Here is a 16,429-nt window from a genome sequence, read left to right as displayed (position 1 = left end):
TCTCTTCGGAGGCGCTCGCCCTCTTTCCTGAGCTCGTCCTCCTTCCGTTTCCGTTGTTCTTCCTGAGCTCGTTCTTCTTGGCGTTTCAGGTCGAGTTGCTCTTTGGCCTCTTGTTCCGCGCAAGGGCATTGGCCCGGGTGATTCTCGCCGGGGTATTCCTCTCCCGTTAGATTCTCGATACACACTCGATTCGATTGAATCCGCAGGGCCTTATTGAGCATATCCTCGTAGGCGTTTTCCAGGGCTTCGATCTTCTCCCAAGCATCGGCCATGGTTTCTTTGATGATTTCGGTCTTTTGATAGATCTGCTTGACCATGAGATTGATCTTCAGATCTCGATTGCCGCAATAACGACGGAAATGATAATCTCCGCAAGTGCGACATTGTCTCAATCGCGAGGGGAACTTCTTCTTCTTTGTTCTAATGACTTTCCTCTTCTTCCTTCGATTCTCTTCGCTCTTCCTGGCTCTTTTGAGCTTCCATTGATCCAATTCATCTTTGGTGGGAATTTTACCCGTGACGTTAGTTTTCACTCGGGGTTGGACCAAGGCGTGTTTTTTGATGATTCTTTGAATCAGATGCTGTCGTACCAGTTTGCATAAGTGAGCATGGGGTGTTCCAAACTCGTCGATGGATTTATACCTACTTCGGGCTGGATCGACGGGGGTCAATTCCGTGTTAAATTCGGCAGGTTTTGGCACAACATTGACTTGGGCGGAAAAGAGCTCGGAGGCGACCAATTCGATCCATTGGCGAGCTCCTTTTAACGCTTTGGCTTTTCGTTTACTCTTGGCAGTCTGAATTGGTGAGAGGCTATCCGCTATGGCTGGACTATGGCCTTGAAGAATTTGATTCGTTTTCGATAACGTAAATATATCAAAGACGGCCTTCTTCGAAGTTGGCAGCGGAATATTGAGCTTGAGATTGGTCGGAGGCGGAGGAGAAGCAAGAGAATGGGGCGGATGGGCCATTTTGTCCATTTCGTTACTCTCAGTGGGTGAACCGGATAATTGAGCCCTCAACTTGGCAAGTTTCCTTAGTTTCTGGCGGAGTTTCTTCTTCATGGTGAACGATTGGCAATCTGAAAATATGAGGTGACAAAACTAGTCTGTAGTTCCGGGATCGGTTTGTTCCGCTCCTGGGAATCCATGGATCAAGGTGCTAATCTCGAGTGGGTGAGAATCGTGAGGAACTCCATTACGGCCTAAAGTATTATGCACATACCACTCGTTTGTTAGTGCGCTCTATTCTTCTTTGACACGACTGGCTCTGCCCCTCAGCTCAAGGTAGAATTACATTACTACTCCGAACTCCGAAGAAGTCATGACATTGACCTTAGGAATGAAAGGCATTCAGAAAGCGAATCAATCCATAATGGAGTATCTCTCGGCAATGAATAACAATTGGAAATGTTCCATATACTGACCCCTTTCCCCCAACTTGGCAATAGAGACCGTACATTTTATATTTTATGCAACCCAACCAAATACACTATTTGTGGTTGCTATTTGTGCTTACACTTTCATACACCCAGAATATTTTTCCACATGGAAACGAAAAGTGAATAGTAAATTTTGCGGTTTCGCTTCAAGGGCTTGATAAGGCGGGAGCGCTCACCTGATTTTATTGTACTATTTTTGTAGATAGTTCCAAGTTCCTGGTTTGGCCATGCAAATCCAACTGGGATCTGCCAAATTTTGAGGGAGGAAACGAGGGAGACTTTTCATGTGAAATCCACCTTCTCATGCTTTTGTTCCAGGTCTCACCCAAGGAGCACGACAATTGGAGTGGCTTGTCGATACTCATTTGACTTGATGGAGACATCGATATCATGGTCGTCCTTGTCTTAAGCTAGAAGGCGCAAGAACGAATCAACAATCCAACATGAAGACAGTCCCAAACCTGGCCATGGCGGGCTCACGTTCAAGTGCTAACCTACATAAAGATCCCCCCCCCTCCTCCTCCTCGGTGGCATTGGAAAGAATAATGGGAACAGAACTAAATATTTGCAGATTGGTAAAATTTATTTTCACCCTCTATTTTTCCCTGTTGAGCCCAAGAAAATTGTGAAACCCAACAAAGTTAAGCTCTCGTTACATTGCTGGATTAATTTACAAGACATTCATACAGTAAATACGTATGTAGGTGACTCGTTTATGAGTTCACCAATACTTCTTGGTAGACATTATAACGTCAAATCATGATCAATTCAGATGATTTACCTCATTTCGTGCTTATATTTGTTTTTGAATCCTCACCAGTTTTGTAGGAAATATTACGTCAGCAATCCATGTCATGGGAGGAACGTTTATCTATCTAACCTATTGTTGTATTACAAGTATGCACATGTTGGAAAGTTTGAGGTAAGTCCTCAATCTTCTGTCAACCTATGGATGGGCAATCTGATCCACGTCCACTTCTTTCCGTAACTTTAGTTATTTTTGGGCAACCATGTTTTGGTAAATTTACCCAGAATGTTCAATTTCGATTTGCTCGTAGTTAGAGAGTCAAGGTCAACTTTGATTACACGGCTCTACTCTACTCGTTTTCCAAGCGAGGAAACCCTTAATTAGAGGGGTTTGCCTTCCAAAGTCTTGATTAAGCTAAGTATGCAATGTGCAGTACTCATATGAAGTCGTCATCATTACCCTCGCTCATTTCCATTCAAGTTACTTTCATCATATTTTGAAACCAAAGCTTTTCCCTATCATGAAGGCAGGGAACTTTTAGACATCTTAATTATGATTGTTGGTCCTGTAAACATGTGTAAGCGAACCAAAATTCAAAGGTTCTGCTAAAGATTGAATGTTTATAGCCTGCCTTCATAGAAACATCCGAAGTCCGTTATCCTGTTTAACAGCCGCAAATTTCAATCATTTGGAGTTGGACGTGCCTACCTTTGAGCAGCCCTTTAAAGTTTGTCACCTATGAACAAGAAGTCATCACTCAACGGTGAACAAACAGCCCAAGGGCAGTCTTTGATGGAAATAAGAATCGTTCTTGGCTTTGGATGGTGATCTATGATGACCTGCCTCGTTGACGTCTCGAGGCAAAACTGAATGAAGCCGGTTGTTGTGCCTCATTCCAAAGGAGCTACTGACGTCGGTAAGAGCTCTTCTCGAAGAAAAGCCAGCAAGGTAAGGCACCGAACAGCAGGTCGAGGGCCTTTATGTTGGTTTATGAGGAACACTGAGTGAGAAGACACTAGGGCCTAGGATATTGTTGGCATTACCACTGCCATCCACATGTTGTGAACTTAGTACGTTGTGCCTTAAAGTGGTGGTAGGTGCCTGCAGGGAAATGCACATGGTTGTCCGTTAACTGTCGGCAATTATAGAAATCACAATCTGGCAATGCAAATATCAGGTGCAATTTTGAACGCACGTCAGCTCATGCTTTAGCCGCTGAAAGTGCTCGGGGAACGAGTTAGTGTTCTTATTTTTTTTTTGGTCCGAACTGAGCCGGCATCGTTTTCGAGGATTTTGGCCTCGAGCCAAGAAAGCATTCGTTGAAGTGTTCGTGACCGCACTTCTTTGAGGGCAAATTTAGTCTCAGCGGTAAAAGCACTTCGTTCGTTCTAACAAGGAACCTGTTCCACCAATTTGTGAGCGTCAACTCCACGGCAAGCCATCATCATGTGTTTGTGTACATTCTGTGGCGAGAAGTCCCAAATCACGTGTTCCAGATGTGAGCAGGCCTTTTGTGGGACCGAGCACCAAAGGCTTCACGAGTTTCAAGACGGAAGCGCTTGTTATCCGTTTAGAATCAAGGAATCCGCCGAGGTGGGCAGGTAAACGACGTAGTCCTCCCAAGAGTGCATACATAAACAAATAGCACATGTGTGTGGGATAATATCATTATTATTAGGGTTCTGATAGCAGCCTTGCCTAGTGGACATTGTCCTCGAGTAAATCGGATGGTTATAACGTATTTGCCACTTCGGTGACGCCTGACAAACCTTCGTAGTAATGCCGAGCAAGTTTATATATCTGGCTCATGATTTTTTTTATTCTATCATGTTTGGAAGTCGATCAAAATTTTGAAATTTGAGCCGATTTTCCTTGTATGAAAATGCTTTGAATCTGTGAGCTAGATTTGGCCTTTTGTCATGTTCTAAAGGCCATGACTGACAAACTCTCACTTTTTGGCGTTTTCATTTTTGTGCTTATCCATGAGTTTCCACTTCATGTCATTATAATCGAGTTCTTTGGCAAATAAACTCAATGCATATCAGGGTAATCAATTCGGCCGTTCAGACTAGGTTCATTCGTTTGTTAAAATCAGTCCCTGTGGTTAAAAATGTATGGTTTTCAGCAATGCATGTTTGTCTTCCAGCATTAGCATCTGCAAATGAACTTTGCACAAAATAAATCCGACGAATCATTCTTCAATTTTTTGACAATGCGACCTATGACATAAAGCAAAAGCAGAACCAAAACATACTAAAGTCTTATCAGCTTGCTTTTTCAGTATTAATCTTTATCATGAAGTACGCAAGAGCTAGAGCAAACTTGTTCTCTTTGATTTCCTAATTGCCAAAGGCACTTTATTTCCAATCATGATTTTGTTACATTATATTTGAGTTTGTATTAAGTTTAATACTCTGGGTTACCTAAAAGGTAATATCTAAGTTCATAACACATTTTTCATCATTCTTAACATAGAATTCAATTACGTCGTTATTTTTCCGGTTAATTTAGCATATTTTACATGTTTTTGATCAAAGATGAGCTAGAAACAATTCAGCAAAAGGATAAATCATAACTCAAATAATTTCTGATGGAATCATTTGAAAAGAAGAAAAATTAATTTAATTTTAGGATTACATGCTTTGCTATTTGAAATTACCTAAAAAGGCAATGTTCTCTGTTGGAAATCATTTTTTTCATCATTCTGATCAAGCCTCAGGAGAATAGGAGAATATATGGACGTAGTCGTTCAATACAAAGTGAATCCATTTATTCCACGAGTCAAATTCCTCAGTGTCTCAGAACAAAGAAAAAATCTTTCAGTGCTTTCATTTCTTTGGCAAATTCTTATACTTTCTCAATTCAAATGGTGTCCGTCTTCTTTTTTCATTCATTGCCATGTTGAATAAAAAACATTTACTCAGAATTTTATCCTTTTCCAGGGGGTGTTTTTTGCTCAAGAGTTATTGAAGCGGAAAATCATTTGAATTTGTCATAGCTCAGCATGAAGAACTTACATGTCCATGGGTATTTTTTTCTGTTGAGCAAACAAATAATAATCTATTTCTTTTGCAAGACCTGGTCGGACAAGAGGAATAACAATTCGAGGTTGAATGAAATGCGTTTGTTAAAAGAACACTTTTTCAAAGTCATGTAGTTTAAACAACAACCATGTGATGTGTGCAGATAAGAAATGTGAGAAGGGGAAAAAATGAAACCCTCTCTGCTACGTTCAATCCCGGTTGTGAACAAGATGTCTAACACCACAGGGACCGCATTTCCATTTAACAGATCATTTGTCAACACGTTTGTGTGCATTTTGACATAGACAAGTCGGCTAACCATTTGAATTTTCCAGATGCGAACAATGAAGGTTAGAATTTTCATGGAGAGGAACACTCCGTCATATCATCTTGGTCTTGGAACAAAAACAAAACATCTGATTAGGTACCTGTCAGTAGGGTATTGATGAGATCCGTTGTGAATTCTGAAATCAATACCATTTCTAGATCAAAGATTGATTTTAAGTTCAAAAGTTATACTTTAGCCAAAAAGAGTAATTCGTTCGTTACACAAGCGTTACTCGTCAAAAAATGTAATGGCGTTAATAGTTACAATACTTTCACTAAGATTCTAGATGAACATTATTTGCAGTTTTTTGCCTTATCAAAACCATACTTTGCTAAATCAAAGGTTATATTTTTTGTTACAAAACGTCTTGATATGTAAAGTTTTCTTAACAACATGTTATGCTAATGAGCATTGATAATTTTATTTGCCTAGCTAGGGACGGCTAGCTTAGCATTGCTGATGGGAACGGGGCCTCCGAAGTCTTAAGCTTTGAATCCATAACTAGGGTGAGACCTAATCCAGAGAGTCTTGAATCCAGCTTAATCTAACCTACTTTGCCATTTTGACTCCAATATAGAAAATTATATTTAATCAATGTGCTGGCAATTGCATGGGAAAATGCAAAATGGGAAAATAATTCCCTTTCAAACTTTGAACTACTTCAACAATATCAATCTTGTGGGGAAACATACCTCATGCTTTTTTTGAAAGTTGATACTTGGGACGCAAAAGGCATATTTGAAAAGTCAAAATAATATATTCAGGGTGGAGATTCCGAGTCCAGACAAAATTAAGGTATCATAAATTAGGCTACGCTCCAAATTCAATTTTGCTTTTTTGAAAAATCAAACGTAGGAAAACTGATTTGTTAACGTCGGTTTTATTCTTTCGCTGTCATTTGAAACTAGCTTCGAAATCATGTCAAAAATGATAGATATTCTTTGACAGTATGTCATAATTTTTTAAAATTATTTTCCAAATATTTAGCGATTTGTATGTGTGTATGTTTATTTCTTAAATGTTTGTACACTTTTAATTGCAAAGATTAAATACTTACCGAGTATATGTTTCAAATGTATACGTATTACCTTGTTTTGGAGTACATGTCAATTAGATATTTCTCATCTAAAACTGACATCTTTTCTTGAGTTCAACTAATTATGAAGAATAAAGTCATGGGTGGATATGGGGAGAGTTGAGAAATTTGGTTCAACACACTCAAGCCAAAAGAAGATTTCGCTCAGTCAGGTCTTTTAGCTCAACGAAATTTGAACGAAAAGATACAAGCAGTGAAGCAGTGCAAATATAACAAGATTTGAAACCACAAACACTTTCACTGATGTTCAAAGCTTGCACAATTTTCAACCCTGAGCTTCCTTCTTTAGGATATATGTTATATAAATAATGAACAATTCTGTTAAGATTACCTAAAAGCTCCAGACTTCCTCAGTTGTCAAGAGAGAAACGAATAGTTAAATGCCACTCTAGAGCATGAAAAAAGGAACGAGTAACGAGTATTTTTTGGTTTCTTTTAGGTCGTGACAAAAACCCGATTTTGAAATGTAATGAGATTACTGTAATTTCGTTACTACTGCCCTGTGTATTGGTACTTGGTTTTAAAATAACAAATTGAGAGTTTTGGTTTATTTTCGCAGATTTATTGTGGCATCAAAGGATATACTTCCAGGGGAAGTTATTTTCGAAGAGGAAGTTGTTGTGGCGGGGCCGAATCAAGAAACTATTCCCATTTGCCTCTTCTGTCACGAAGAAGTAAGTAAGTCAGTTTACAATGTTTTCTGGTTCCACTAGGAAGGAAAGAATTCCGCAACGTTTTGCATTCATTATTCACAAACCTCTCTTTTAAATGGATGTTGCACCTCAGTATTCTTGTGAAAGCTGTTGTTCGACAAATCGGCATGAACGAAAACAGATATGAGGTAGCAAGACATTGTCGCAAATTTATACAAAGAACTCCTGGCAAGAAGTTGTGATGCAATGAAAGCCGGATTTAATACCCGTACCTAAACACTAAAGTTCACGTGGCATAACGTCTCTCGAACTTCACAATTACGAATAGGAAAACTAACGCCATATTCCTAACAAAAGTCTTCTTTTTAATAGTCCCTTTTAGGTGCTGAAACAATTCCGATTATAATTTTAACTCACCATTCGTACAAATTAATAGTAGGACCCACGAGAGGAAAGTTCTTGGCTAAAACGGCTCTGAACCGATATGAATATTTATGCTTTGTTTGAAACACTTTTGTTTTAATGATCAATGAACTACTTTACTCTCTTGTAATATTTTGAACAATCATGCGAGAAGACGTGGCGTTGTGGTTAGGGCAGTTTCCTAGTCTCCTCGCCTTCAAGTTGCAATTTCAGCAAAACCTTGAGCATGAGATTCTTGGTTGTGAGCAAGGGAGAGATGAACAATGGGAAAAAGAAGGTAGGAAGGGGCCAACACGGAAACTTAAAAGGTTTGGTCTTTGATAGCTTGGGATAACTTTAAAAAATCGCAACTCTCACGCAAAAAGGTACGATGTTTTTTACCTAAAGTAAGGAAAAACAACAGGCCCCAATCTTTTGATTTGGGTCGGGATACCTTAGCTGACCATTGTTTGTGATAGATAACCATGCTGATCAAGGTGAGACATTATTTAGTCATTGGATCATGAAGAATGCACTCTTACACGGCCGGCTTTCAATAATCCATTACCTACACAATTATTTGGCATCAGGCAGATCCATTTGGATTTTTCTGTAATTTTAAAACAAACATCTTGAAATCCGGTCAATTTGGGGAAGTTTTGTCAGGAAATTCATTCTTTTATTCATGATCACTTCAAACGTCTTTCTATAAACCTAGAAAAAAGATTGTTAACACTGTGCACACTAACAGCCGCCCACATGGATAGTTCTTTTGGCTTTTCAGATCAAAGGCATTAATGAGGCAGCAAAATCAAAATCATGCTTGTTCCAATTTGTCATTTTTGGGTATTCTAAAAAAGAAGCTATGATGTTATAATTGCATTCTGAATTTAAACTATATTATGAAAACAAAGTTTCACGTCATGAAATGATTCATTTTCTCATGATAAAGCCTTTTCATTTACATATTAAATGTTCAAATGTGGGTGATTTTTGGTGCAATTTTGATGCCAGTAAAGATCCTCTTCATCTGCAAATGTAGTCCGGACCAAGTCATGCTAGATAAGAGCCAATTTGAGTTGCAATAATTCGCACAATCACTTGCCTCTCGTGTTTTTCCTTCTTTGGAAAGAACCAGTGACCTTTCTTTTTCTGAGTCTCAAGATAACCTATTATTTGCTTAAGGTCAAGTAAAAGAAACGTTGTCGTGAGGGAGGTTGATGAAAAATGATACGTTCTTACTTCTCAGTCGTGTCACGAACCAAGTGTGAATGGAGGCCATCGTTCGAGCCGACGAAAAATATGTTTGAACGAGGACAATGTCAATGTTCATATTACAACGTCGATCAGTGACGAGAGATTTCCAAATCTGACATATCTAATTCTGCAGAGGAATAATGCCCATCAAAAAGAGCATCATGACACTTTTAGTGGTTCACTAGCATGTGCTTCTAATAACGTGAATTAAATGGTATTGAAAATGTCACTTTTGCTTGAGCATGTCATCAAATGTAATTTGGCTCTTCTTGCATGTTATGTACAGGTGGATTGCGAGTTCCTTTGCTCGTCTTGCGGTTATCCCTTTTGCAATGACCATTGTTTGACTAACTGCGACCACGAACTAGAATGTCAGATTCTGTCTGTGGCCCATAACAAGGAAAAGAAGAACGTTTTCAGACCAAGTGTGATCAACCGGGAATCTTATCACGTCATCTTGCCTCTTCGACTACTCTTGAGCCAACAAAAGAAACCCTATGGCTACAATATGGTCAACCGACTGATGGATCATAACCAGGAGAGACAAAAATTCCCGTAAGTTAGACTATGGACCTTCACACGATCAATCTTATAGGGATTGGAGATTTCAAATTCTAATGGTATGCACACTTCATTCTCGAAACTTTCATACTGATTTTTTTTTCTATTGGCTCAACTCAGCTCAGATGACCAGGAATGGAGACATGGGCAAATAGTTGTTCAATGTTTGTTCAACCGTTGATGCTTATTAGCGCTTCTAGAATCATCTTTGTTCAATCAAGTAGGATGAGACTGTGAAGTACCAAAACCATTGGCAGTGCTTCCGCTCATCGTACAAAGTTCTGTTCTTGCCTAGGAGGGGTTAATGGTCACAGGGCAAAGGGTCGTCAAACCCTCCATTCCGTCTTTGGACGGGCTTTTGTTGAGGAGGGGAGGACATGTCTGGATGGAACGGTCCGTTTGTTGTAGTGCGCCACATACGCCACGCACAGGGATGTACTCTAGGGAAGTGTGATGTTGTTCCTAATTCGTCTGAGGGGTATTTTTCCAACCGTCCTGTGGCCGCTCTTTTCCTCCCGTCTTTCACATCAAAGTCCCCCCGCACCCGACCCCTCCCCCCTCCCGCCCTTCTCCCTTCTCCCTTTCCTCAGTTCTCTTTCTCTTTTTCTACCTCGTTGTAGTCGTCCGTCGTCCTCCTTTCGGTCCTTCCCCCACCATTCCCCGGCTGTTAGCTTTGTGCAGTCCTTGCTCCAAAGTCTGTACTCTAGAGGAAAAGCGAATCTTAAAAGTACAAACGACCCTAGGATGATAGAACACATCGGGAGCTCGCTGTCCGGAGTTGTACATATCATAAATGAGCACACATAGAGGTCATGCTTGGCAGTTTCTGATTGATCTCGTTTGGCAAACCAGGGAGGGAATACGAGGTGTATGCAATGAGATTTTGAACTCCCCTCTCTCAAGTGAATTTCAAACATAAAGTTATATGTTTGACACCCTCCGTGATGGACCAAGCAAATGTTCCCTGTGAACCCAATCTGAGATTCAAGTACAAAATGGGAACTTTTCTTTTATCCCCTCGTCGTACTTTTCTTCCATAGAGGTGGGAACTTGGGGCATATGGTTCTCCAGTGTGAGCAGGAGTGACCCAGGAACCTCTCGAGCTCCACTTGCAGGAACCGAACCCTGTCAGTTGCTAGAAAGTTTTTGCCAGCACAAGACATCATTAGCATACGATTTGGCAAATGCATGCTATGCACCTTCGACTTGAAGTGGTTTTGGCTTTTACAGTGAAGGGCGCAATTCTCAGTAAAGCCTCTTCAATGTACACTAGAACACGATCGAACGTACATATGAATGAATGTGACTTCCACGAAGTTACCATTCCGTTCTCAGAATCATGCTCTTAAAATTCCTCAATTCCTGGGACGAAGAAGAGAAAAAGCTGACCTCGTTTCAAGGTGACTTATTGGACTTGCCAATGCACATCTATGACACGCTGTATTGCTAAACGTTGTTACGGTTATGTAGTCCATGAATCATGGATCTCCCCTTCCTCCCATCCTCATAGGTCCATGCGTATCATCACCAACGAAAGAGTTCGCTTTCGGAGCTTTCGGACCCACACCTAAACATGGTGGCATTCCTGGCTTTGTGCTGCGCCTCTTGGTAGCTGAGATGAAACCGTGATCGAGACCAAACCTTAAACACACCCCTCACTTGTATAAGGCATGTCGAGATGGGCAGAAACGTGCGATAGAAGAAACGGCGACAATGCTCAGCAAGCAGATTTCAATCGCTTCGATCAGTTCTGTCGTACAAAAGGGAATGTGAACAATGAAAATGCTCGAAACGTTTTTTACCCCACGCTCGACCATTCTCGTTACACCGAAGCTGAACTACTTTTTCCTCTCGTTTTCCTTGATAAAAAGGTGACTGCTTTTACACACTGCCATCAAATAAGGTATTTTCGGTGGATTAGAAATGGAAAATCGTGTATGCGATTGTAATGAGTGTTACATCGCACGTTCAATTAGAGCTTTGAGAAGTCTGGGTGGGTTGGGTACAGTGCCTGCTTCTCTACGTAAGTACAACTCAGAACGTTTGTACCCGAATCTTCAACCTACGTTGCGAAAGAATGATTATCTGGTCCCTCGTTCTCGTTTGGTGAGATTGGAGTGGTAAAGAGTACATTCATCAAAGAGTATTCTCAGATGACTGACACCAGAGGCCAAAATGTGGCAGCTTACATCCCGATGTAGCCGACGATCTTGTCCTCATACAGTCCCTATCATTCTACCAGCATAGTCATTGTTGCGGTTGAATAGTAAACGAATGTTGCACCTTGTTTTATTCTCAAGCTTTGTTCGCATTATAGGAAAATCATTTTATGTTTGAAAAGAAGACCCGGCTCCAATTTCCCAGCTCAAAGGCGTGGTTAATCTTACTCGAAGCTCCAAACCCTCCAAACCCCTCTTGAACAATGGAGTTTGCCGTTGGATATTGAAGAGTTAGCAAAATTGTTTCGGAGAATAGATTCAAATTGGTCTGATCGATAAAAGTAATTGAGAAAATAAAACTTCGAGTCGACTTCGATTAAACTTGGCAGTATCTTTCCGAGGGCAGAAGTTCCCTTTTCATTTTCAATTTCATTCTTTCCATGAGCTCTCATGAGTTTTATTTCAAGCATATCCCATTTGCTAATGAAGACACCACGGTTAAAGAAGATTATTTTGTCTCTTTGTCTCAGCAATCTCTTGAATTGAAAGCCAACGAGAGGAACTACAGTAGCTCGGCCAACATCCTGCGTGTAGTACTATAAGTAGTGGAGTGTATCACTTCTACACTTGGAAGAGGAGAGCAAAAGGAAACCCCGTTGGTGGCCAAAAAATGGGACTCTGTCTCTACTTTCGAAGAGACATGGAGCGAGAATGGAAGGCGAGGAAAGCTTCTGACGAACGTATGAAATGCCCAGGATCCTCATATTATCTTGTCCATTGAGGCACTCGACGTTCAACGAGCTCTTCTAAACCCATTGAGTTTGAACGAACAAGGAAAATTGCCTCAAAATGAGCCGCTTACAAAAAAGTGACGGAGGATTGCTAAACTGCGCAACACACTTTTTTAATAGTTTCGACACTGATGAATTCATTCAGAGCTGTGGCTCCGTGGGGTCTCAAGTAGACAATGAACCGAAGAATACGGACTGGATGTGTGTATGGAGGAGGGCGGAAAGCAAAGGAGGTGGCGGCCGAGATGGACTGGCATGCGGGAGGGCTGCCATGCACAATCGAAAGGGGCCCCCAATAGAGCCACCGCCATTCGGGTTTACTTTCATTCCATCTCGAGTAACTGTTTGTACAGTAGTAGTAGTGTGCTCCCAGTTTGCATTGGCTCTGGAGTCATGCCAATGTTGGTCTTCCTTTTCGCTATTCCTTCCTCTTAGCTTGGGTAGTTGTTGCCCCATTTTGCAACAAAGACCTTCTTCGCCTTGCTCTGACGTCACTCTTTCCCCTGCTTCCACGCTCTTTCCACTTATTCGACTGCCGCCTCACCATTCACCGCTACCGTCAATGTATGTGGATAATTTCCAGAAATACTTTCTGCCTGAAAACAGAGTCCCAATCAATATATATACAGTATGCATTCATTTGGTGATCTATTTCGAAAAATGAAGATGATATTTAAAACCAGTTATCATCTCCAACATGACATGATGTTTTGAACGCAAGATTTCAGAAAGGCATTTTTCAACTGATTGGGGACAATCCATGCAGGATTAGCGTCCCTCCCACAGTACTACAACGTCTTGACTGACGGGAAAGAAGCTATCTTGATCACTGTGTGAGCTTTCCAAATGTGTTGGTGCTAGTGTAATGGCATGCAGTGCACGTCGAGAAGTCCTCCGCAAAGGGGAAGAAGAAGTGATGGAAGACGTTTTCGCCTCTTTCTGGCCGACGATTTGCAATAGGAGAAGAGGGAGCCGTCCCTCCGTTCGTCCCTCGATCCGTCCGTCCGTCGGTCCCTCCGTCTGCCTCTCCCTTTCTTATTCTATTCTCCTGCTCCCTTCTCCTCCCTCCCTCCCCTCATATTCGTACTTTAGAGTTGAAGTTCGAAGGAAACCGTCCAGAGTACAAACTGATACCGGACCGCAGAACCCCAGAGGAGCTCGATGTTCCGAGCAGAGATGGGTAGAAAAAGAGTTCTCGACACCTGTCAATTCAACAAACACAACTCAAGGAAAAGAGATTCGTTAACTCCTTTGGGTGCTGATTGGCGAGGCAATATTTGGCGCACTTCCCGTCACTAATTTCCCCCGTCGAGTACTTAAAGCTGATCATTAGATCGGATGATAATCGTCGACACCAAGGTCTCTCTCAGCCAAGTGCTTCGAATTCAGCGCTTATTTAGTAGCTCTTTGTTTAGATATGTGTCTATGTTCGTGCTTGTGCGTACTAGTATGTCCATGTATGGCATTGGAAGTACGGCACCCCGGAGAAGGTTTCGTTTGTGCCGAAGTGCATCTGCCCACTCCATGCAATAGGAATATGGTGAGGTGCACTTCCCTGAGTCATTGTGGGGACGGCTGACTAATGTTTCCAACATGTCATACACCATGCCCGGTTGTTCCAAACCTTTGCCAACACATTCCACGTCTTATTCGAAACTCGAACACGATGTAGGCATGACAATCGGAAACATTCACACGGTTTTCACTTTGGTCATGGCTCATCTTCATATTTCATTCCTGTATTACAATAGGATAGCATGACTTGGAACTCTCTCCGACAAGAGGGTCGAGCCCAGTGGTTGAGTTTTAATTGATGCAGATATGTCAGCTGCCAAAAGATTGTCAAAAACTTGGCAAAGACTAAAAGAGCTTGCATGATATGCAATATAAAGATTTTGCGCTGCGATGCCTTTTGAGATGGAGGTTTTTCATACATTTCAATGCACGGCAGTGAGGAGATTTACTAGAGGGAATGTAAATTGACTTTCAAAATTAATGAAAATCACCAAATGGAGTTAGTACGAAGTAACGAGATTACAAGTAACGAAATTACAAGTAACGAAATTATACAATTCCATACAATACTAAAAGTTCACCCCAGGGCCCCCTCAACAAAATGGCTTACCCGTTGCTGTCTTCTTTAACCCACAGAGGGACTTGTATTTCATTTTTCTCGTGGCAATTGAAAGAAATTTGAAGCTTTGGGGCAACCAGCCCAGATATTGCCAAATGCTTATGGTACAGTTCTTATACAGACAAATATTGTGCTCTTTCTTTTTTGATATGCCCTTGAATTTTAGCTTACTGTGGCATTTTGGTGTTTCATTATTTTGTTACTGACTCTTTTAAAAAGGGTAAATTGGCCTGAAACTATCTGAATTTTTTGCCAATTCGTTTTGTAATATTTGGCCAGCCTTGGTACTTTCTCAATTTTGCCAAAGGAACTGAGACTGTAATCCGTGCCTTTATTGAAGAACGATTAAAGCCTCTTTGGTGTTAAACATGGTGGTAAGTTCAAGCAGGAACCATTCGAATATGGGCGGCATACTTGGGTGGAGAATTGGCATTTCGGAATTGAGTAAACGCATTGCATTCTCCTTTATATGAGAGTGGTCTCATGTCTCTACAGCTACATGTGTGTCAAATTTCAACTCGATCGAACAACTGGATCAAAAGGTATACCCTCTCAAAGATGGCTACAAAGCAGGGTAGGCAATTTTGAGAATCAGCTTGATTTTTGGACACCAAGTAAACAAAATTGTCCAAGAGTGTCCAAACGTGGACAAAAATGGATAAAAGTGAGCAAAAGGCGACAAAACGTGTCCAAAAATAAGTACAATTGTCCAAAAGGGGGTTGACAAGCAAAAACATCTAAACCCTAAATTATGTTATTTCTTTACCTAATCTAGATGTTAACCAGCAAATGGAATCAGTAATTAATAAAATCAAAGCTTTCTTAAAATACATAAATATGAAGTAGCAACTAGCTTTTGTAGAAAACAGACACATTATTTCACTAACGTTTTCAACTTCCAAAATATACCCTGAAATGTGTTTTTGAGGTCTGAATTCATTATCTTGCTACAATACAACTTTGTAAAGTCAAAACAAATATCACTAATATATTTTGAATGTTAAAAAGTCAAAGCCATACTACAATCAGGGCATTTGGTGGCTGGGTAATTTTAACTAAAGCAAAGTCTTAGATTTAAAAAAGCTTAGCAGCTGTAAATCAAATATCCAATAACATTTCTTTATATTTGCAAGGAGTAAATGAATTACACTTTTATTAAACATCTTAAAACTCAGCAATATATTTCTGAAAAAAGTGATGATTCTCATTTTCTGACATCAAACGCATCTGTAAAAGCTAAAATACTTGCCTAACAATATCTAAAGTAACTTGTTTATGGAAGAAAAACCATAAATATAGAAAAAAATATGTCATTATTAAATTTAGCAATTGGGTATGATGTTCAATTTTTAGTATTTTCTCTTTTTAAAAGGAAATCCCAAATAACTGATGATTTCAAATCAAAGGAAAAAATTGTTGCAAAAAAGTTAACAATGATGAAGGAATGAAGCTATATGACCAAACTATAATCTTTAGCTATTCCAGATTTTGAATGCTTTGCACCAGCTGTATTCTACTAAAGGGAAGCTTTGCTCCCTGCTTGCTGTCTAAGGTCAGATAAAAGGAGTTAAAAAACCTGTCTTTCAAATATCTTTTTTGGGTATGTTAGAGGTATATGACAAAGGTTTTAACGACTTATTTTGCTTTTGGAACCATCAATTAGCAATTTTTGAAGTAAAATATATGTTTCAAGTAGAATTTCCTTTAGATTTGTGGTTTTGAAGTTTTGCATTTTTGGACATTTTTGGACACTTTCGGGCATTTTCATCCACCCTTATTTTGAACACTTTAGGACAAATTCGGACAAAAGTGTCCAAAAATGAAATGCCCACCCTG

General features: G+C 40.3%; 2 protein-coding genes across 2 annotated transcripts in view; one reads left to right on the top strand and one right to left on the bottom strand.

Moving 5' to 3' along the window:
* LOC131884877 (uncharacterized) overlaps positions 1-2,791 on the bottom strand; it is a 3,555-nt gene extending 764 nt beyond the window's left edge. The window contains exons 1-2 of the mRNA XM_059232771.1: positions 1,618-2,791; positions 12-1,081 (exon numbers count right to left, since the gene is read on the bottom strand). Coding sequence (XP_059088754.1) covers positions 12-1,064 — 1,053 coding nt within the window. The 5' untranslated portion in view covers positions 1,065-1,081; positions 1,618-2,791. The remainder of the gene's footprint in view (positions 1-11; positions 1,082-1,617) is intronic.
* Positions 2,792-3,531: 740 nt separating this feature from the next.
* The window catches only part of LOC131884464 (SET domain-containing protein SmydA-8-like), a 17,519-nt gene continuing 4,621 nt past the window's right edge, over positions 3,532-16,429 (top strand). The window contains exons 1-3 of the mRNA XM_059232254.1: positions 3,532-3,790; positions 7,196-7,310; positions 9,235-9,503. Of these exons, the coding sequence (XP_059088237.1) occupies positions 3,636-3,790; positions 7,196-7,310; positions 9,235-9,503 (539 nt within the window). The 5' untranslated portion in view covers positions 3,532-3,635. The remainder of the gene's footprint in view (positions 3,791-7,195; positions 7,311-9,234; positions 9,504-16,429) is intronic.

The sequence above is a fragment of the Tigriopus californicus genome, chromosome 8, assembly GCF_007210705.1.
Source record: "Tigriopus californicus strain San Diego chromosome 8, Tcal_SD_v2.1, whole genome shotgun sequence".
Taxonomy (NCBI): Eukaryota; Metazoa; Arthropoda; class Copepoda; order Harpacticoida; family Harpacticidae; genus Tigriopus; species Tigriopus californicus.
This window is presented reverse-complemented; position numbering and strand designations above follow the sequence as displayed.